Consider the following 20,525-nt stretch of genomic DNA (forward strand, 5'->3'; position numbering starts at 1 on the left):
TGCCTGCAGCTTGAGACGTTCTTGCGACTGCGCCCGTGGCCATGTTGGCTTCCTGCGCTTAGAACCGAAAATGAAATCACTGAGAGCCTCCTTAAACGACATGAAAGCGGAGAAGCCTGTGTCGTGTAAAAGTTTCATGACTTCTTCGCCAATACTGGTCCAACGGGCGGAAAGCTCTGAGAAGGTAATTGGGTGCTGGGATGTCCGGCTCCGTTTAGGGGAATGTAGGGGGAGTAGCTCTTCGGCGGCACGTCGTTTGAGCGGATTGTGAGCGAGCATGGAGTGGTGCGCACAAGCAGGTTGCGTTGATATCTTTACAAGACTACCTGAACTGGCTACTTGAGACATTCTGTTTTACACGAGATCTTCCCTCCTCTTCGCCGCTACTTTTATCCTCCACCATTTCGATGATGCACACACAATTTTACATCTCTCCAGCCTTCCCTCCAACGCGTACGATCATTCGATACTGCGCGCGTGCAAGTCCTTGACTCCCTGCAACGCAGGTGAAACGGTTATCTAAAGCATGATCGCACGAGCGCTCTAGCGCGCCCACTGCTGAGCCGCCGTACAGATGGCTGGGCGCGCGAGTTGCGCTGGCGGGGCTCGAGTTCGCGTACACGCTCTTCGCGATCGCGCACGCGTTGCACGCGAATGAATGCTCCCGCAGGTCGACACCGCGTTCGCGCGGACCACGAAGTGCGTGCCAAGGCCCGGCACGCTATGCAATAAAATGACAATATTATACTCAAAGCGCCCAATCAGCCTGACGCTTAAAACCCCTCGCGGCTTGCAGACACGTCGAATGCGTCGTCCGGCATACTCTCCCAATGAACACGCAGAGATCTTTGTATATATGACTAGATATTCCAGGTTGGTTGTCTCAGCCGCCACGCTCCAGCCCGAGGCAGTTCCCATCAAGCCCAAGACACCTCCTGAAGACGCCTGCGCCAAGCCCAAGACGGCTGCGAGGATAATGTATTCTGCGCGAGATCTATGAAGAAAGCGCGAGGGTAAGTGCGGCGCGGCAACTCCCTAGCACACTGGTCTAGTTTGACGACCTTTGACAACAAGCTGAGCCCGCGGGACCACTTCTTCACAGCCAACCAGTATTGGTCAATAGAACACGTCTCTCCTTTTTTGCTTAGGAATTCGTCTACTTATCGGGTGCGCTCGCCAGGCTATGCTACCTGAGGCCTGGTCTAATATGATCTAACCTAGCTACAAGTAGAAGGGACTGCGGTCATAAAGACTAGACGAAAGGAGATTGTAAGCCCATAAAAATACAATAGCATAAGAAAAGAAAGGAAATATCTGTGCGTATGGAAAAGGGAATGACGATCGAGAACAGCCGAAAACTTTGCTTCCGAGCGCTGACTCGTCGCGATAGCAGGCTATACCGAGACTCGCTGTTGAAGCGCTCTCTGCCGCTCGCGTGTGGGCTGTGATTATGGCCCTGTTTTGAGATGGAAGACAATAAGAAACTCGCAATTAGGTCCAACACCTCATCTCTTACCTAACGCCTCCCGATTACCATGACATTTTGCCACGCTACAACGTCCTTCTTTGGCTTCAACCGCATTCTGCGCCGTTCTAGAAAGCTTGGTTCATAGAAGGATTGCGGCAACCCTGTTATAGCTTCTCATGTAGATACCGGAGGATTGTCAGCAGTGCGCGTTCTGGGAACACGCTTTGCAGTTCTACGGCTCAGCTGCTTGTCCGCTTGGACTTCAGAGTCGATTATAGAGAGATGTTTGTCCAACTCTGCCGTCCGCCATAGCAACTTCTTCGTGATGAATCGAGGCTCGTAGGAAGTCTCCTCCATTTCACTCTCTTGCACTGGTAAAAATTTCAAGTCAGAAGTGAACAACTGGAATGATGCCTTTAATGATCATTTATATACTCCAGGACAATCAGAGCTTATGAAATTCTTCCAAGTGCGCTATGAGTGTAATGATGCCAGAGATGAATATGCTGCAGCCAGAATCAATGCCCACTTTGCTGCCATTGAGAGAGCAATAGCCTGGCGAAGATCTCTGCGGCGCTCGAAAAATCGGAATTAAAATGTCACCAGTACAACCGGTGGCACTTGTGTCGAGTTGGACGTGCAGACGAGCGGACGAGCGGAGGCAGGAGACTAGCGTAACCGAGCTGAAAGAAACAGGAAGCGTCTATAGCTGGGCTCAGCGAAATAGGCGCGGAGGAGGGTGACCTGCCTGTTTCGTTGAGCCCGGTTATCCTAGACGCCAAAATGCCTGTTTCGTTGAGCTCGGTTATCCTAGACGCCAAAACGCCTGTTTCGTTGAGCCCGGTCACTTTAGGCACCTAATGTTCCGGTTAGATTGATACGTGTGTCGGGACGCCACAGCGTCGGCGGGTGCCGCCGAGTGCCGCCCTCGCCCGACGGTTTGATAGATGGTCTGGGCCTGACGCGGCTCGTTGCCGGGTTGCTGGGTTGCCGAGTAGCCGGGTTGCCGGTTGCCTTATCTGTGGGGCGACAGACGGGGCGGGCAGCGAGCGCACAGTGGGCGCACAGTGGGTGGGCAGTGGGCGGGCAGCAGGCGCACAGTGGGCGCACAGTGGGCGGGCAGTGGGCGGGCAGTGGGCGGGCAGCGGGCGGGCAGTGGGCGGGCAGCGGGCGCGGTGGGCGATGAGCTTTCCTCACTGAAAACATCCCGACTTTTCTCCACAGTGGTTTCAAGAGAAAAAGTCCAAGCTTTTCGTGGAACTAAATTTTAAGAAAATGTTCAGAAGCAAGAGATGTTCTCTAGACACAGAAAGGCGAGCTACTGTAGGAGAAAAAATGCGCAAAAACAGCCAGAGATTTTTCGGAGAAAAGATTTGACCAACTGAGTAGCATACAAGTTCTAAGAGCAGGGTGAATTTTTATGGCCAATTTTCGTGGAGAAAATACAGTCTGTCTGGTAACCAAAAATACAACAATTTCTTAATTATTTTTTGAAGCTGTTTATGCATATTTTATGCGACAAAAAAGTAGCAGATTTCTCTCGTGCAGGCAAGCGGAAGCGGGCCCAGCGGGCCCGGACTTCGCCGGACGGAGACTGCGTCGGACATCAAAGTGAGATGTGCAGTCTCAGCGACTTTGCACTGGGCACACTTCCACTACTGACGAAGCCTCTACAAAATCGAACGCCATAACTATGGATACTCTGCAAAGTTGATAGGAAATTTCGCGTGAGAGCTGACCCTGCCAAGCGTCATGATCCGAGTACCCAAAGGAGTCCGCGTGCGTGATATGCTTCAGAACAATGAAGGTGGTGGTATTGATGACATTCCGTGAATCAGCTAGTTGTTGCTTCAGCTCTTGATGTATCCCGGCCTATAGGTGCGTTGTGCCTGACGCTTCTCTGCGGACCCTGTCTGCGACGCGCTGTGTCATACGAGTTCATGTTTTTCCGCTGTCAATTTTCCGGAGTGTCCTTTAGCAGCCACGAATTTATTTTTGTCCTGGTTGCGTTAGCTGTGTCTGCCTTTGCAGGCTCAGCTTTGTCCCCCGGCTTGACCAGTCTTTCAGGCTAAATTGTCGAAGCTGTGAGTTGCTTGCTTGCTCCACCCCTCTCCCCCTCTCTCTCGGCCACTGATCAAGTAACTCTTTCCTCAGGACACCATAGAGGTCTTCACAACGGAGATCGGCGTTCTGCTCTGCGACGCGTTCTTCAGGAAGTAGGTCGACCTCGTTAATGAATTCGCGTTGCAAAAAAGCAGAAGTATCAGAAGACAGGGTACAATAACCACACCCCGCCCAAGTTTAAGGGCAAAGAAAGCTTATGTTGGGCCCAAGGGCTCCTTCCTCAACGTGATTTTAAATTTCTTCTCGTGTACGCTGCACTCGTGACGTGATCACTAACTCGCCACCGCAGGACGGTTAACCAAGCAACTTCTTCAGCGACATACCCTTGCAGCTTTACCGAGCCGCGACGATGCATGTCGGCGCATTCTGGCAGACCGCAGCGAAGGGATTTCGGAATTAGGTTCTCATTCTGCACGGAGGACGAGCTGCGGGATTATTCGTACATGGCTGGGGCCCCGCGACGCTGGACGTTTTTGACCGTGCTCTGAGAGCGGCTGTGATGCTCCTGAATGCTTGTCTCTTCTGGCGTAGTATGCGCGGGGGCACTACCCAGTGGATACTACCTTCAATCTGAACGCGATCAGCCGCCTCTAAGCTTGCGTCCACTTCTTATGGATCCAATCGAGATGGCTCGCAAGTCGCAGCACTGAAGAGCGTTCTGACTATCTCGCACGGTTGCGACGGCCGGACCTCAACCTCCACTTTGGGGCGGTTTGTACCGAAGCACAATATTCATTAATGCACATGCCACGATGCTTTGGAACTTCGTGCAGCTTCGCCAGGCATGTGCTTATAGAAGATGCAAAAACTGCGAGGCTATAGTGCTATGCAGGTATAGCCCGTTATTGTACGCTAAATATGTACAATATTCACGTAATATAGGATGCGTGTACTATACTATAGATACGAGGTGTCCATAAATAATGGGCTCATAAGAAGTCATTGAGGCAAGTTCTAGTGTCTGCCAACCATGCTGCCAATCAAACTACGGTCAAAGGAACGAAGAGGACCTGGAGGGCCGGCTCAGGTCCAGCCTACGAAGGGAATTGTCAGCTATACGGCGCCTGGCAGTCAGACAAATCGACGGGTGCTTACTCCGATCAAGTTGATATGCGTAGCGATGAGAGCGATATTCTCGCCGCTAGTGAACGACGTCGGAACCTCGATCGAGAAGTTCTGGTATTGTGGCTTTCCAACACCAGTTTCGGGGTGGTACTGGGGGTTGTAGGGCCCGTTGTAAAGTATTTGGCCGAGCTGGTTAGACGGGTTGTAGCTAGGGTCGGTGCACCCGACGGACGGGCAGGGCGCCATCGAGAGCACGAGTGCGACCTCAGTCGACGGGGATTGGGCACCCTGCAGACGTCGTGGTCAGCATTGACTGCGCCGACGCTATCGTGAGTTGAAACGCACCGGTTTGTCGACCTCAACCGTGACCCATTGGCCCGGGCTGACAGTCGAGTTGGCGGCGGGGATGTTGATGACGATGTTCTGCGCGAGACAGGTAGCAGCGAGAGCGGTGATGACAGCGAAGTACTTCATTATGGTGATTGATTGGAGAGCGGAGTGAATAGAATTAGTCGAGTTCCAATGCGCAGAATTATACGAGACCGCTTTGCATGAGACATTATATATGGCAAGATCTTCTGGCGCTGTCGGGCAAAAGAGCCCCGCTAATGCTTGAAGGCTGTTCTCCATTACCTTTGCACCAATTTGATATATGGACGTATGGGCGGCATGGATCCATTTATGGACAGCCGGGACTGATGGATTAGGCGGAACTGATAAACTAGGCAGGACTACGGCTATCGTGCCCGCGTCCTAGCCTAGTAAAGCCTGAAGCCTTGAAGAGGTTATCAAACGGCCTAGTAAAAACACGGGGAAGCCGCACGCAAGCATAAACAATGATTCTCACCTATAGAGTAGGGTACATTTTCGGCGGATGTTCGAGATTGCGGGGAGGGGGCACACCGCATTGCAAGCAACGCGGCCGCACATGCCGACACGCTCGGACTTTGCACAGCACCGCGGATGCCTGTGCACTCGTCGAGATCGAGCACCGCCCAGGCGGAGGCTAAAGATGCGCCTCATGAACTAGCTACCATCACGTGGTTTGTGACTGATGTGACCACGCTAAATGGATAATTCGCAGAATCGCAACGTTGCAAGCCTCGCCCTCGGCCGCAAGGTCAAGAATTGCGATCATGTCATTTTCGAGAGTCGAGACCACTAAAATACTTCTCAAGAGGTTGCAATCCACGCTAGTAGCTACATCGGGCTCGAGAATCCCTCGCCGCCCATGTCACGCAAGTCACGTGATATTAGCGGCCTGTGCATGTGACTCAAAACGACGCGCCGATGGGGACAAGACTACGACGGCGAAGCTCCGGAATCTCGAGCACTCTCGTGGAATTGTTATCCTGCGCATATAAAAGGCATGCTGTCGAGGAATTATATCTATATCGTACCATTAACTATCACTACTGTTACAATATCCTATCCCGGCAAAATATGTGATATCGTTAAGCTGCGAGACGTGAAGCCAGGTGACTGCGGGTACGATGCGAGTCTCGAGATGAACGTGGACAGGGAACAAAATGCGGATTAAATTATATCGGAGTAGTGGGGGAAGGAGCGACAGCTGTCCGAATAAAAAGGGAGGGCATAGTTCACGCAAGCGCGCACGCGCCCTCGTTCCAATCCTCGCGCGTGATGACGCCGACGGCGCGGCACACGGGGCACGACACCTCCGCCTCCACCTCGCCGTCCTCGACCTCGCGCTTCTGGTCTGCTCCGCTCCAGCCCGCGACGCGCTCCGCGCTGACGAGGCACGCGGGATGGAACGCGTGCTCGCACGCGCGGTCGCGCTCGTGCTCCTGGCCCTTCAGCGGCCGAATCGCGACCCGGCGGATCGTGCGCGGGTCGACAACCGGCAGCGGGTCCTCGTCAGACGGCCCGAGCCCGCAGCTGATGTCCGAGCAGCGCAGACCGAGCTCCCGCTCCTTCCGCTCGACGCGCTCGCGCAGCGTCGGGCCCGGCGGTGCCGGCGGTGTCCACTGGCGTTTCTCCGGTAGCGGCTGCTGGGGACGCGGCTGGTTCGGAACAGTGAAGGGTATCGGGCCCGGTGGAGGCGGAGGTGGGTGCACAGCACCGTTTGTGGGTCGGGGTGGAAGAGGTACGAAGACTCCCATAGGGAAAAGCTGCTCAAGGACAGAAGTAGCAAGATCGCGGACACTGTCCATGAACGGTCCATCGGGCGGGCGCATATGCACGTGCGGGTGTGGCGGGTGAACACCAGCAGCGGCAGCGGCAGGCTGCTGAGGCCGAGGCGGACTCTGCTGGCCTTGCTGATCCTGCTGACCTTGCTGGGGCTGAGGTCCAAGACCGACGAGATGCATGAACTCTTCGAAGCTCGGCAACGGTGGGTGATTATGATGATGACGCCGAGCTTGAGGGCCAGGCGCGGCGGTTGGCTGGGGCTGGGACTGGAGCTGAGGCTGAGGCTGAGGCTCCGGAGCCGGCTGAGCCTGTGGCTGCTGTGGCTGCTGCGACTGCCGGGGTGATTGCGGTGGTTGCAGCGGCTGTGGCTGCGCGTTCGCACTATTGCGCTGCTGGCCTCGTCCAAGACCAAACATATTGGCAAACAAGCTGCCCAAACCGCTTCCAGAGCCGGGGTTGGCCTGCGGACCCGCCCCGCTGTGCACACCAAGAGGCGGCGCACCAAGCGGGAACGGCTGCCAGAACGACCGCGACCCCGTTTGTGTCTGCACCTGCGCTGAATGGGCTGGATGGGACTGGGACTGGGGTTGGGGTTGGGGTTGGGGCTGAGGTGGTGGGGAAGAAGCAGGCTGAGACGCGGGTTGGTTGGCGTCCTGGTTTGGCTGCGACAACGGACGACTGAGGATTAGCTGCTCAAGCTGGTTACGATCCATGCGCACGATCCCCGGCGGAGCAACAGAAGTAGCATGTCGATGGCCTGGAACCGCCACAGGTGGTGGCATCGGCTGCCCAAATACCGGGACTTGTAGTGCTGGCGGTTGCTGTGGCTGTGGCTGTGGCTGCTGCTGCTGCTGCTGCTGCTGGGAGGCATTCTGGCCCGGGGCTCGCGGCGGCTGTGAGATCGGGAACATGCTAACGTCGAAAACGAAATACGGCATATCGCGTCCCGCGTCCAGGCCAGGACGTGGAGCGGCGCCTGCACCGGCCTGCGGTTGTGGTGGTGGTGCCACGTTCGGGGTGCTATCAGCATTGTGTACTGCAGCCTGATCAGCAGGCTGCGGCTGAGCCTGTGGTTGAGCACCGGCGGCGGCGGTTGCAAGAGCCTGCCCAGCAGGTTGCGCCGCGGGTCGACGCGGTCGAGACCGTCGTGATGGCGGAACGTATGTCAGCGACTCGGGGTCGATGTCGAAACGGCACGTCGGACATGTTGTGCGATGAGGACGTGTAAACCACGGCCGCAAACATGACGCGTGGAAGACGTGTGTGCAAGGTAGGACAATGACCTTACCATCAAGCTCTTCTGCAGCTTTCTTCTCCTGGTCCGACGTATCATCGTCGGAATCGGGTGGCGATGGCGTACCTTCTGCTTCAACCTCCATCTTCTCTTCGGCCGACTCCACGCCTTCCGGGTTGAGCAAGCTTTCGAAGCAGACTGCGCACACGATCTGCTCTCCTTCGACCGTGCCCACATGCTCCATGCGCTTGACGAGCCCCTCCGGGACTTGCTCCAGGCCTTTCAGGAGCCTTTTGGCGCGCCCAGGGTCCTCAGGCTCTTCTGCGCCGAAGCCGGCGAACGGCCCCCACGGCATGTTCCCCATACGCAGCGACTGCAGGAAGGCATTGAAGTCTTCGTTGGGAGTGCGATGCACGTGTGGCGCATCACCTTGGGCACCATCAGCAGCCGGAGCAGGGGGTGGGAATGGGAATCTGAGCTCGAAGAAGACGGGTGGAGCCGCCCGTCCGGGAGCGGGTTGTTGCGGGTTGCCACCTGGAGCAGGGGCGGCGCCCGGCGGTGCACCAAGGATGGGCAAGATGTCAACGGTGAATGATATGCGGTTGAAGGGCAGTGGGAGGCGCTGAGGATGCGGTCCACCCGGCTGTTGCGCCTGCGCCTGTTGCTGCTGCTGCTCCCGGTGCTGTTGGGCATGAATGTGCATATCGGGGTGGAAATGGTGGTCATCTGCAGGGCGATCGCGATCGAGGTGAAGGGGATGCATGCGCTGACGATTTGTCTGGCGTTGTTCATCCTCATCCTCGTCGTCGTCTGCCCGCGCACGCCTCGAGTTCCGCGATGCGCTCTGCGTGCGCGAAGCCAGTTCGTCTGCAGGATAGGCAGGTGGCGTGCCGACATTGCTGAGCGGAAGCCATGGTGCAGGAGACTCGATGTCTATCGAGGCCTGCGGATCCGGGTTAACATGAAGGGAGCGCATAGCAAGGCTGGCAAGACTTGCCGACGCAGTCCCGTTTTCCGACGTCTCTGAAGCACCGAGCCCGTGTGAGGATGCCAAGTGCGAGGCTACAGCTAGCTGTCTCTGTGACCCGCTATGATCTGATGGTTGGCGAGGCCGTGGGTCTTGAGGCGACTGCTCAGGAAGACCCGGGTGTGAATGGTTATTTACTTGATCTTGATCCATGCTGGATGGAATAGCCAACTGAGGACGAAGATAACGACGAGAACGGTCCAATCTAGGGTAATACGCGAAAGAAAGGAGCAGCAAAGACCGTAGGGTGGTGGGGGCAGGCAGAAGAGGTGGTGAGAGGCTGCGGTAGTCCCAAATACTGCCTGTACCGCTTGCTTACCAAATGACGTCGAGTAAGCGCTAGAATCTTCCACCTATTTCTACCTAATTCGGAGTCAGTGAGCTTGATCTGGATTGGATTGTACAAAATGCTTTAATTCTGGTACGTTAATCAGCCTAAAGCGTCCATCTCCACGCTTCAGCACATCGTCCATCTTGTTCTCTTGTTCTCTCTGAGGCTTGCGGCTGGCGTTGACGTTGAAATGTTGATGACCACACTCGCTGTATCTACGGCAACGGTTCTCTGCAATAATTGCGCTTGATGAGCAAGCTCGCTTTGGTGTCAGCAGTGCCAGCAGCTCTCACAGTGCAGCTCTGGTAATAGGGCCCGCGCAGGCCGGATGCTTGCTCAGACTGACTCAGCTCAGTGACCGGTCGTATTATTCTCCCCCACTGCGTATTCATCACAGCATCGAGAACTCGGGTACTTGCCAACTCGCGGAGGGCTGGTCCCCGGTATAGGCAGCTCCGTCGCCATTCCAGAGTCTCATACTCAGTACTGAGTAAATGCGGCTTAGCACACTCGGCGGCTCGGCGGCTCGGCATCATGTTATTAGTTCGCGCATGCCTACTTACATGGTGTGGTGACAGTCCTTTAAACAGCTAAAAGTACATCAAAGCAGAAACCTGTATACCAGAAACCTTAATCGCCTCAGTCCCTGCGCTGCACAACGACAGGGAGCTCCCCGACGACAAAGATGAACATATCCTCCGCCGCATGCTCATACTGCTCGGGGCTGGTACCGTCTGCGAAGTGCACGTCGAGCTTCTGCATGAAGTGGCACAGCAGCTGCCTGATCTCCGCGAGCGCGATGTTCTTCCCAACGCAGTTGTACGGCCCGAACGAAAACGGCATGAACGCGTTCGGGTCGTGCGCGATCTCCTCTCCTGCCGATGCGGGCTCGATGCCCTCCGCGATCAGCCACCGCTCGGGCCAGAACTTCTCAGGGTACGAGAAATTGCGCGCGTCCCGGTGCACGGACCAGGAGTGGATGCGCGTGTGTGTGCCCTCAGGGATGTAGCTGCGGCGCGGCCGCGCAGGTTAGAGTTTGGCAATACGAGGCGACCAAATGTGAGACATACTAAGGGCCGACAACCTTTCCACCCTTGCCGACTTCCGGCGCGCGCGAGCTGCCGCTGGGCACTGCAGGGTAGAGCCGCAGGCCTTCATTGCTGTGGCGCAATAGAGTAAGTGGAGGGTCGCGAATCCCCGGGATGGCGAACGCTCACGTGACGGCCTCGAGATAGTCCATGTCCTTGAGATGCCTCGGATTGAGCGAGTCCTCGCCTGGTGGGTAGAACTTGTCGACTTCGGCCTGTAGCCGCTTGTACACCTTTGGGTGGCGCAGGAGCTCATACATGGTGTTGGCCAGGACGGTAGCGGTCGTATCCGAGCCCGCGATCACCGCGAGCAGGCCGTCGCCGACGACAATTTCTCGCGGTGGGGATTCCTTGTCCGTACCGTCTTCGTTGCTCTGCGAATGCTGCATTAGCCGCCACTGAGCCAGTCCCAGATGGTCTGTGTGTGCTCACAAGATAATAAAACAGGTCTTTCGACATCGACCCCGATGCGTAACGCTGCTCAGAGCGGGCGAGCGCCATCGCACGCATCTTTTTGTTATCCTCCCCGAGCTTTGAAAACTTCTTTGCGTAGTACGAAGTCCACGGAACCTCGCCCCAGAGGGCCCCAATCCTGTGGTTTGCAACGGTCAGCGACAGGGGGCTCCGCGAAACACAGATGTCGCAGAAACACACCTCAGACCACGGTGCAACAAATCCCAGAGGCCGTCCTTGTCTACGCCATCCCTTATCATCTCAGTCCAACCCCCGAACCTTTCGGGGATCAGGTTAGCTGCGGGCCAGTTCGCCGACATGCAGCGGTTACTTACATGATGTCGCTCATGAAGTCATATCTGCAGATGCACGCCTGTCAGTACCACCGCATACAACGAATATTTGCGAAGTTGAACCCACGTGAAGAAGCTGAGCCATTCCGCAAGGTCGAGGACTTGGCCTTGGCGGTCGCCTAGTGCCTCGACGAGCTGTTGGACGCGGTGCTGGATGACGGGCTCGAACTCTTTGACGGACGCGTTGCTGAACGCACGATTCCAAGGCTTGCGCCGATGCATGTGCTCCACGGGGTCTCGGTAGCCAATTAGGGGCGGGCGCTCGGGCCACATGTTCCGCCCGTAGAACACTGCGAAAACGTCGGCATGTGAGCGTGCATATCTAGAGACGAGATACAGATCTGCGACGTACTGTCGCTCTTTGGCATGCCCTGCGCGCCGAGCACGGGCGTGATACAAGAAACATCGCGGATGCTCACGTCGTTGGGTCCTAGAATTTAAGTGCTCAGCAAAGAGTCATCAGGGGAAGTAATCCTCGACGCACCGATCCTCACGATGTCCCCGTACCTTTCGTGCATGCGCTGGATATACAGGTGTCGCTTGCCCTTGTAGACCTGCCATACGTGCCACCACTGTGTAATCTTGGCAGGCAGCGGCCCAGGATATTGATAGAGTGGGTGAAGCGGGCTGACACGGTAGGCGATGATCGAGAGCGAGAGTGCAGACCAATAGGTCAGGAAGCATACGGCGACCCCGAGTGGTGTACCGAGGTGAGGGGTTAAGAGCATCGACAGACAGGCTGGTATGAAGAACAGAAGGAAGGCGAGAATGCGGAACTTGGTGGGTTCCCATTTCTTGAATACGAGATGAACTCCCTGTAAGGAACAGCTTAACATACCGTAAAGCTTGAAAGATAATCAAGGCTTGATACTTACAGCCGCCGACAAGACGATGATCAGGAATGCATCCCTCAATGACAGAATGGGCAATGGGGCATCGCTATCCAAGGCGGGGAACCGCAAGGACGCAGTCGTTATATCAGGCATCGAGAGGATGATTTTGCAGGGCTGCATGGAATTGCGATCAGATCAGGTGGCAAGAGGAGTGGCAAGAGGAGCAGACAGGCTACGTACAATCTGACTTCTAGGGTACGTCTCTCAGTGGTATCCCGAGAGCAAGCTGGTTCATACTGTTCGCATTTCGCGACTTATATCTAGAGCACCGCGTCTCTCCAGGTATGGTGTGCGTTTGAGATAACTCCCGCACACAGCTCCCAATCTCGTGGCCTTCGGCAAGCCTGCAGCCCCGACTCATTCAATTTTGAACTACCTTTGAGGGGCAATTGCGCGGATCGCCAGGGCGACTAAGGTCTGCCAGCGGGTGTTTGAGGCTCGGGGTGGCTCTGCCCGAGGTGGCTTCTGCCCGAACGCTGTTTCATGCGCGGTGCGCGACGGGGTCTGATGAGGCTCAACTTTGCCGAGGCCTCCGCTCCGGGTCGGCTAGTGCGTGAGGACGGTTTGCAAAGCGGTTGAATAGCGGGACGTAACTGACCGCGCACTCCACCGCTTCTTGCGCGTCCCGCCCACAACGTCAACCAATCACAGGAGCTCCAGCGGCGATAGCAAGCATAGCGCACGCGTGCACAGTCACGACAATCGCTCGCTTCGCGGTGTCGGCTTGCGGGGGTGTTCGCCTTGGAGAGAGATTAGTAACTATCGCATATCCTCTTTAGCATGCGCATGCGTTATGGACAGATGGCAGACAGGTGACCCAACCTCGCAGAGGCGTCGGCAAAATGCTTCGGTTTGTGCCCGATCCTGGCGGCGCCGCCAGCGCCACAAAGCCGTGGGGCCTCTCATGGCGTCTATACCAGCCCGACGGCGGAACAACGATTGTCGCAGGTCCAGGAGCGTGCGTCACCGCGTAACCACGAATTATCCACCAATTTATCTCCCCGTTAAGCCCTGTGCGGAATTGAGTGTGTTTTGGGACATGGTGATGTCCTGCATGCCTGGGTGCCCAGGCTGATCCGCCATTACCGTTCTGTGCCAAGGACAAGTAAGCAGGGCGACATCATCGCCATCGGTCAGGGTCCGGGCGACTCAGCAGTAGGTGCCGGAAGCTCCAGATCGACTGGTCGTCCGTCGCAGTTGATTCCTGTCGATCCCGGCCTCCGGCAACCAGTCCCCTCCGGTGCCTTGTTCTGGCAGGCCATAGATGCAAAGCTGAGTAAACTCTATGCAGCCCCGAGGATGTCGACGCCCGTACCAAAAGGCCTTCGCAGAACTCCTTGAACATCGAATCCATCCCACTTCGCCGCACCCGCACAAACACAGGCATGACAGTCGACGTGTCTGCAAACCCACTGTTCATCTCCGTCCCCCACTCGTTATACTGCCTGCTACGGGGCAGCGCAAGGTGCAGCAGCACGCAGCACAGGACGATGGCATGTCTTGCGTCGCAAAGTCTTTCCCGGCGCAGTCGCTCTGGGCCGCACGAGAGCGGGACAGACGCGCCCGGCTCGTGTACGAAACCCGGGGCGTTGTCGATGTGCTGCACGCTGGCAATAACAAGCCAGCGCTCAGGCCATAACGCCTTTGAACGCGAGAAGTAGTGCTTGATGTCTCGCATCATCTTGATGTTAGGGTAAGAGGCAGTAGGGGATGACGGAAGCGGAATGACAAAAGCGGTACCAGGCGGCCCAGGTGAACGCGTCAGCCTTGAATGAGCCCAGGCTGGGCGAAGAGCAACAATGCGAATATGTTGGGCACACCAAGCAGAAAGGTCGTGACAACAGGCACGCTGGTTACCGTCGGTTGAAGACCAGGTAAGCGAGTACTTCAGGGGCGGGGCTCAACTGAATGATATATTTCGGGTACGCACCTGAGTGGCAGGGACGACGGTCAAGACCCTCTCTGAGGACGACAGCCTTGCAAGATCTTCTGGTTTGACGATATGTCTATTGTAGATGGTGTCTGAACATCGGCGGAGTCCTAAAGGTCTTCTGGCGTCGATTGTGATATCGGCCTGACGAACGTTTTACGGCAGTTTTGCTGCTCCCTGTGCTCAGGACACGTGTAATACTGGTGAGCCACATAGAGTATGGGCTGCTTGCTCCCCGACTTGATCCGCTATTGCTGCATGTCTCCGTTATCTTGGCTATCTGCATACATAACATCTAATCTCTTCGAATCTCTCCTATGTGTTTCCTCGTTCGCTCGCCCATCTGTTGTTCTCTTATTGACTTATGAAACTTCTTAGCCAGCGTATGTCATGCTCACCAATCTGACCTCCTTCTCGTGGCACATTGGACAGCATCAGCTTTGTTTGATCAAGATCTATTTGCCACCCGCCCTGGACGGCACACCTCTGCACCGGGCTGGAGCGGAGACGGCGAACATATCGCCAACCCTATTAATTATCATGCATGATAGCGAGCGCAGCTTCCTCCAATGCAGTGTGCACACGCGACGGTACTGCTGTAATTGTCTCTTGGAAAATATATGCGTGAATTGCCAAGCAAGGTTGCTGTTGTAATTTAGTTTAGGTTGGGCACGAGCGCGGGAGCGTCTGCTATTACATAAGCGAAGGGAGTGGGATCAAAACGGCTTCAAGCGTGCTCTCCACGACAAGGCTGTCTCTCAGAGATTCCCGACGAAGAGAGCGACATCTACTACCTTGGCGCAATCGTGAGGCCAACGATGACCGACGCATGACACTACGGCCTGTCTTGGATCCGCGGGCGACCTGGAAAATATGAGTTATTGCGTGTGTTGCGTCTTTCAGCCATTGTCAGAAGGGCTATACAAGACCCCGCACCAGCGAACCCATCCTCCGCCTGAAGATGGACCATCTTGATCCTAACAGCCACGATTCTCCGGCTGCGTACGGATTCACTGTCGACAATCACCTGCTACCCGCACTTCCTCAGGAGACGACCCCGGTGCGAAGATTAACAACAAGTCCGTGTTCAGGGATGCTGATGCTTCAGCGACTAGATTGCCGTCCCAGGGCCCACTGAGAAAATCTCTATTTCAACTGTCTTCCATCCGACCCTCGACGCCGGTACAGGGCCCCCAGACATCAAATTTATTGCGGCCGACAACGTCTCGTTCTTTGCGCACATTCCCCACATCCTCAATCGGTCAGTCAACCAATTCAACGACCTCATTCCCACTTCCTACAATGCCCAGGAGGGTGATGCCCCATTTGTCGTTGCTGTGCCCGAACCGTCGCCCGTTTTCAACATCATCTTGCACATCATCTACGGCTGGTCCTCCGCCGCTTTCACACATACTCTTGATGACATCGCCGCTACCGTCATCGCTCTCAAGACCTATGGCATGTCCACGTCGGCATGCCTGGCGCAGCACACGCCGCTATACACGCTCATGCTCGCTCACGCTTCGCTACGCCCGCTCGAGATCTACGCGCTCGCGGCCGAACACGGCCTCGAGCACATCGCGGTCGTGGTCTCCTCGCAGCTGGTCGCATACCGCCTGCACGAGATCACTGACCCGCTCCTTGTACGCATGGGCGCGCGGTACCTGCTCCGTCTCGCGAAGCTGCAGGCTACGCTCATGGAGAAGCTGCGCGACCTGATGCTCACCCCACCCGAGGGACATGCGTCCACGTCTACGTGCGGCTTCGCGCAGCAGCGAATACTCATGGGCGCGTGGGCCATCGCGACGGCAAGTCTGTCCTGGAAGGCGAAGCCTGGTGCGTCCGCACGCTAGTGCAGTGCAAGATATGCGACGACTAACGTGAGTTTTCAACGGCAGATCTCTCTGCGAGCGTGATTCAGGCAGCGTTCAATGAGGCCGAAGGCAGTCTTACGTGCGCACTGTGCAGGGACGCGCTCAGGACGCGCATTAGGCTAATTCTGTACCGATGGACTTTGGCCCTGGTGAGTCTTCCTGCCACTCTTGGCGTGTTGTGCTAGAAGCTGACTATAATTTTCAGAGAACTATCTAAGCCAGTTCTCGGTCACATTTCTACGAAATCTCAAGATCTGGGCCCATCATGCTATACCCCTTGTCGTTAGTGCTTTCCTTCGATCTGTTGCTTTGTACTTTGCTGCTGTTGAGCTCTTCATATACGTGGTGCTATTCACCTTCAGTTATTCTATCATTTGCAATGGGATCGCATATACAACGCGTGAGGCTCAAAGGGTGCATGCGAGAATGTGTCCATTTCGTAGTGCGTCCTATCGTGGTTCCAGACACCCGGGGTAGCCTCTTAAACGATAGCGAGAATCGCTGCGGTTCTGCGTCGGGGATCGACCTATGACGATTCAGGTGTCTGGACTTGGTATTCCACGAGTGCGATATTATGAGTAGGACTGTGCAGGCGGGGAGATTCACAAGTCGTTAACAACAAATTCGAAGAATATTACTACGTGTTCCTGCCTAATTTGCTTTCTAACTGAGTCGGACCAAGTGAATTGTCCGTTATAAATCGGCTGGAGCCAATTAGCGCGGATCACAGTACCATGACGCGATCGCGTCATGTCGGGGCGACGCGGCGCCTGATGATGCGCTTCAGCGGATCAACAGACAGGCGCCTCAGATGCAACAAGGATGTTGAGCTTCGCCAAGCTTTAGGGTATCTTCGAGAGAGCTGCTGACCACGGCCGCATAGTGCGGTACTTCTATGGACTTGCTAAGAAGCAGACAAGTCTTATGGAGCACGCCGCTCAACCTTTCCTTACTTCTTTGCAACTTCCGCTGCCCCCCGGGCCGCAGGCCACAACATCCTGTACAGCATGCGGGCGAAGAATATGTTTTCATGCCTCCTGTGCCCCATCGTCTTACGCGCATTGAGCGCCCATGCTACTTTTCGCTGGGGTCTACAGGCGCTTTTGCAGGTTTCTCGTTCCTCACCTCGTCCCCTGCATGCACACATATCGTTCTCCCTCTTGATTGACCTGTATGCAGCCAGGACTCTCGGGGTGCCAGGTGGGGTGTGCCTCGACTACACGTCCTCTGACGGTTTCGAGAGTCGTAATGCGGGGGCACAGGCCTACATCGCGAGCAAAGCAAGCTGCAGCGACGTCGACGGCTTGGTTGCTTGGCTGGTTGCCCGGCTGGGCATGCGCCTTGTCAGCTGCGTGTGTGCGCAGGTTTGTACTCGGGTTCCTGTTCTTTATCTCACTTCTTGTGCTGGCGATTGTCTCCCGCTGATTAGGAAGGGCGATTTGCAGACACAAGTTGCCTTCAACGCGTTAGGCACGTCCATGAGGAGGACTCTCCTCATGCTCCGCGCCAAGCCCGAGTACCGTGGCAAGTCTGTCTTCGAGATAGAGGGCCAAGTCCACTGCTGTATGTCATGCGTCGCAACGCGCTCACCAGCACTTGGAGCATTCCCGCGCTTGGGTGTCAGGTGCCAGAGAGTTTGGCAGCTATGAAGCCTATAGCCGCGGGTTCAGCCTTACATGTTATGCTCACCACAAAGAGAGCTCATCAGGTGATAGTACTCGCCCAAGGTCCTCACCACAATCAGACTGCGTCGATACATAGAGGTCAGCACGCCGTAATCATATGCACGGCGCGTCGTGCCGACTCGGCCCCTGCGTATCAGGTCTCGCGTAACCGGCAAACTAGCATCCGGGTTTCGGATCCTTTTCCCAAGCAAGAACCGTGGCTCACCTCCTCGAGGTAAATAGCTAGCATCGGCTCTGACAAGCAGACAATGACTCCGGGCTTGTAGTCTCAGACAACAAGCGCTATGCACATATGTCTCGTAGCTTTTGACTTCTCACGCTCAAACCGCGTTTCGAATGTTGCCGGGCTCGATAAACGGATCCCTGCGCTGTGATATCCGGTGGAGGCGGGGCTAGCTTAAGCTATAGATGCCGTATATAAAGTCTCGCGGCCGTCTCCATTCTCACTGCACCGTCCTTCTTCTGAGACAGCTGACCGGTACGCGACCTCTTGAGCGATGCACATCAAGTCCCGACTACCAGACCTGCCGCCCATCCCGGACGCGAACGTCTTCGATTTGTTCTTTACAGCCCCTCAAGGCACACAGATCCCGGATTACACTGTCTTCATCGATGCTGCCACTGGGCTCAAGCACTCGTTCCGCAACTACTGCGAGTTCGTGCGCGACGCGGCAACGGCGCTCGGGGCGGTGCCGGCCCGCGGCGGCCTGGGGCTCAGCGGCGAGGCCGGCGACATCGTCGGCATATTCAGCCATAACTGCGTGGTGCGTGAGCTGTCAGGCCTTCGAGCCCAGGGGGCGCGCCACGCACTGTGCTGACCGCAGTTGCAGAGTTACCTCGCGCTTGCGCATGCGCTCCTCGCCATAACGACGCCCTTCGCGAACCTGTCGGCGTATGCCACGGTGTTCGAGCTTACACACGCCTTGCGGACAGCAAAGCCGAAATTACTGTTCGTGCAGCCGGCCCTGCTTCCGACTGCACTTGCTGCGGCAAAAGAAGTTGGTTTGTCTGAGACTCGCATCTACGTCCTGGAAGGTACTGCCAGCGATGGACGTCTGAGTTTACAAGGCTTGGTCAACCGCGTCCGGAAGAGCCCTATTCCTCGAGAACCCATTCGTCCCGCGAAGAAGAACACGCTGGCATACCTCGTGTTCTCGAGTGGGACCAGCGGTCTGCCAAAGGGTGGGCTGGTATAATCGTTTCTGCTGAATCACACTGAAAATTCCTGTCCAGCTGTCATGGCTTCGCATGGAAATGTTTGGGCGATGGTACTCATGACAGTCATATGGAGACAAGAGGAGGTGAAATTCCTCCAGGTGCGTCTAGGAGCCTTAATTGTCGGTCTTCGGTTAATCCTCCCCCTAGCTGACCCCGCCGAAAGAACCGCCAATCGCGCTGTGTTTCCTGCCGCTCTACCATGCCTACTCACTGAATGTCGTCGGTTTCCACATGTTCAGCATCGCCCCTTTGACTCGCGTCATCATGGATAAGTGGAATACCAGTGCAGTCTTGAAAGCGATCCCCAAGTAAGACATCCATTCGTCAACCGCTGAATCGCTCGTTCTTTATCTTACTCCAATGAAGATACCGCGTCAACTTATTCGCGCTAGTCCCGTCTGTCGTGCACCAGCTGGTCAACCATCCCGAATTTGCCAAAACCGATTTTAGCTCTGTTATCGGCGCTGGATGCGGCGCAGCGCACCTTCCTAAGACACTGCGGGACAACTTCCAGTCGCGCTTCAACAACGCAGCACTGACGGCAGGTCTGTTTCCAAATTTTTCTTCATGAACCACATCGCTAACTGCGCGACAAAGGGTACGGCATGTCGGAGCTGGTGAGCCAGATTGCGCCCGTCTGGTCAACACCTCTACTGATATACATTCAGACTTACAGTCTTGCTCGCACTCCCCCTGACGGCCTGTACGGCTTGAAGGTACCAGACACGTCGTGCGGTCTCATCAACTCTGGCGCTGAGGTCCGCACGGTGCGCGAGGAAGGCTCGGAGGCCGACGTCGATGAGCCTGGCGAGCTGTGGGTCAAGGCGCCTACCGTGGCCCCTGGCTACTACGGGAACGAGAACGCGACACGGGAGACTTTTGTCAACGGCTGGCTGAGGACGGGAGACTGGATGCGCATCGACAAGGACGGGTTCTTGCAGTACGCTTCGCTGTCATGAGGGACGTCGTCACCATACTAACTTCGTGTGCTGCGTAGCTTTGTCGAGCGCAAAAAGGACACACTCAAGGTCGGCGGAGCGCAGGTCTCACCAAGCGAGATAGAAGAGGTCCTGCATGCACAGCCAGACGGACTCATTATCGATGCATGCGTCGGCGGGGTGTCTGGTGGCAGGACGTCGGACGAGAAGGTTCCGCGGGCTTGGATTGTGCTCAGCGACAAGGGCAAGCGCCGAGGAGCCGATGAGACCATTAAAGTCCTGGAGACGTGGACTAAAGAGAATCTGAGCCCATACAAGAGGCTACGGGGTGGGTTCGAGGTCGTCGACGAGGTAAGATCTCGCTGTCTTTCCTTCGGTGACACTCATCGTCTTCATCGAATCCTATTGTGCGCGCGAATGGGGAACCAAACCGTCACTCGGGACTGGTGATGCTGGGAGGTCCAGCTATGGCAGTCTCGTCAAGACGGCGTACTATCAGACGCGTGCCGTCTAGACAGCTCAGCTAAGAGTAAATTCCACATATATATTATCGTGATACGACGACTGGGCTGCGCGAGCGCGAACTGGCGAGCGGCACGCGGGCACGATCCAATACACACGGGGGGACTAGTCTGAGTGCGAAGGGAGAGAGCACGCTGTATAGATCTAACCTAATACACACGGGGGGATTAG

General features: G+C 56.0%; 5 protein-coding genes across 5 annotated transcripts in view; 2 read left to right on the forward strand and 3 right to left on the reverse strand.

Annotated features, from left to right (window-relative positions):
- Positions 1-4,572: 4,572 nt before the first annotated feature.
- PHACADRAFT_165414 (uncharacterized protein) lies at positions 4,573-5,131 on the reverse strand (the record flags this gene model as incomplete). The annotated part of the gene is made up of 3 exons (XM_007399818.1): positions 4,573-4,626; positions 4,688-4,945; positions 5,003-5,131. 3 exons carry the CDS (start codon positions 5,129-5,131, stop codon positions 4,573-4,575), a joined length of 441 nt encoding a protein of 146 aa, XP_007399880.1.
- An 816-nt stretch (positions 5,132-5,947) lies between these two features.
- On the reverse strand, positions 5,948-9,404 carry PHACADRAFT_262563 (uncharacterized protein). The gene has a single exon (XM_007399819.1). The coding sequence runs from the start codon at positions 8,743-8,745 to the stop codon at positions 6,259-6,261; it is 2,487 nt and encodes an 828-aa protein (XP_007399881.1). The 5' UTR covers positions 8,746-9,404; the 3' UTR covers positions 5,948-6,258.
- Positions 9,405-9,936: 532 nt separating this feature from the next.
- PHACADRAFT_262568 (uncharacterized protein) lies at positions 9,937-14,634 on the reverse strand. The gene is made up of 13 exons (XM_007399820.1): positions 14,126-14,634; positions 13,931-14,058; positions 12,368-13,880; positions 12,170-12,301; positions 11,779-12,109; positions 11,647-11,724; positions 11,362-11,584; positions 11,277-11,300; positions 11,143-11,220; positions 10,921-11,080; positions 10,618-10,862; positions 10,471-10,560; positions 9,937-10,409 (listed from the first exon to the last, which is right to left on the reverse strand). Exons 5-13 carry the CDS (start codon positions 12,020-12,022, stop codon positions 10,040-10,042), a joined length of 1,512 nt encoding a protein of 503 aa, XP_007399882.1. The 5' UTR covers positions 12,023-12,109; positions 12,170-12,301; positions 12,368-13,880; positions 13,931-14,058; positions 14,126-14,634; the 3' UTR covers positions 9,937-10,039.
- Positions 14,635-14,888: 254 nt separating this feature from the next.
- Positions 14,889-16,368, forward strand: PHACADRAFT_262570 (uncharacterized protein). Its single transcript, XM_007399821.1, has 4 exons — positions 14,889-15,177; positions 15,233-15,953; positions 16,016-16,140; positions 16,197-16,368. Exons 1-4 carry the CDS (start codon positions 15,079-15,081, stop codon positions 16,206-16,208), a joined length of 957 nt encoding a protein of 318 aa, XP_007399883.1. The 5' UTR covers positions 14,889-15,078; the 3' UTR covers positions 16,209-16,368.
- Positions 16,369-17,945: 1,577 nt separating this feature from the next.
- Positions 17,946-20,525, forward strand: part of PHACADRAFT_262572 (uncharacterized protein) — a 4,037-nt gene continuing 1,457 nt past the window's right edge. The window contains exons 1-8 of the mRNA XM_007399822.1: positions 17,946-18,440; positions 18,507-18,858; positions 18,910-18,992; positions 19,042-19,202; positions 19,261-19,439; positions 19,492-19,511; positions 19,563-19,834; positions 19,892-20,183. Coding sequence (XP_007399884.1) covers positions 18,174-18,440; positions 18,507-18,858; positions 18,910-18,992; positions 19,042-19,202; positions 19,261-19,439; positions 19,492-19,511; positions 19,563-19,834; positions 19,892-20,183 — 1,626 coding nt within the window. The 5' untranslated portion in view covers positions 17,946-18,173. The remainder of the gene's footprint in view (positions 18,441-18,506; positions 18,859-18,909; positions 18,993-19,041; positions 19,203-19,260; positions 19,440-19,491; positions 19,512-19,562; positions 19,835-19,891; positions 20,184-20,525) is intronic.

This window comes from Phanerochaete carnosa (genome assembly GCF_000300595.1).
Source record: "Phanerochaete carnosa HHB-10118-sp unplaced genomic scaffold PHACAscaffold_9, whole genome shotgun sequence".
NCBI lineage: Eukaryota > Fungi > Basidiomycota > Agaricomycetes > Polyporales > Phanerochaetaceae > Phanerochaete > Phanerochaete carnosa.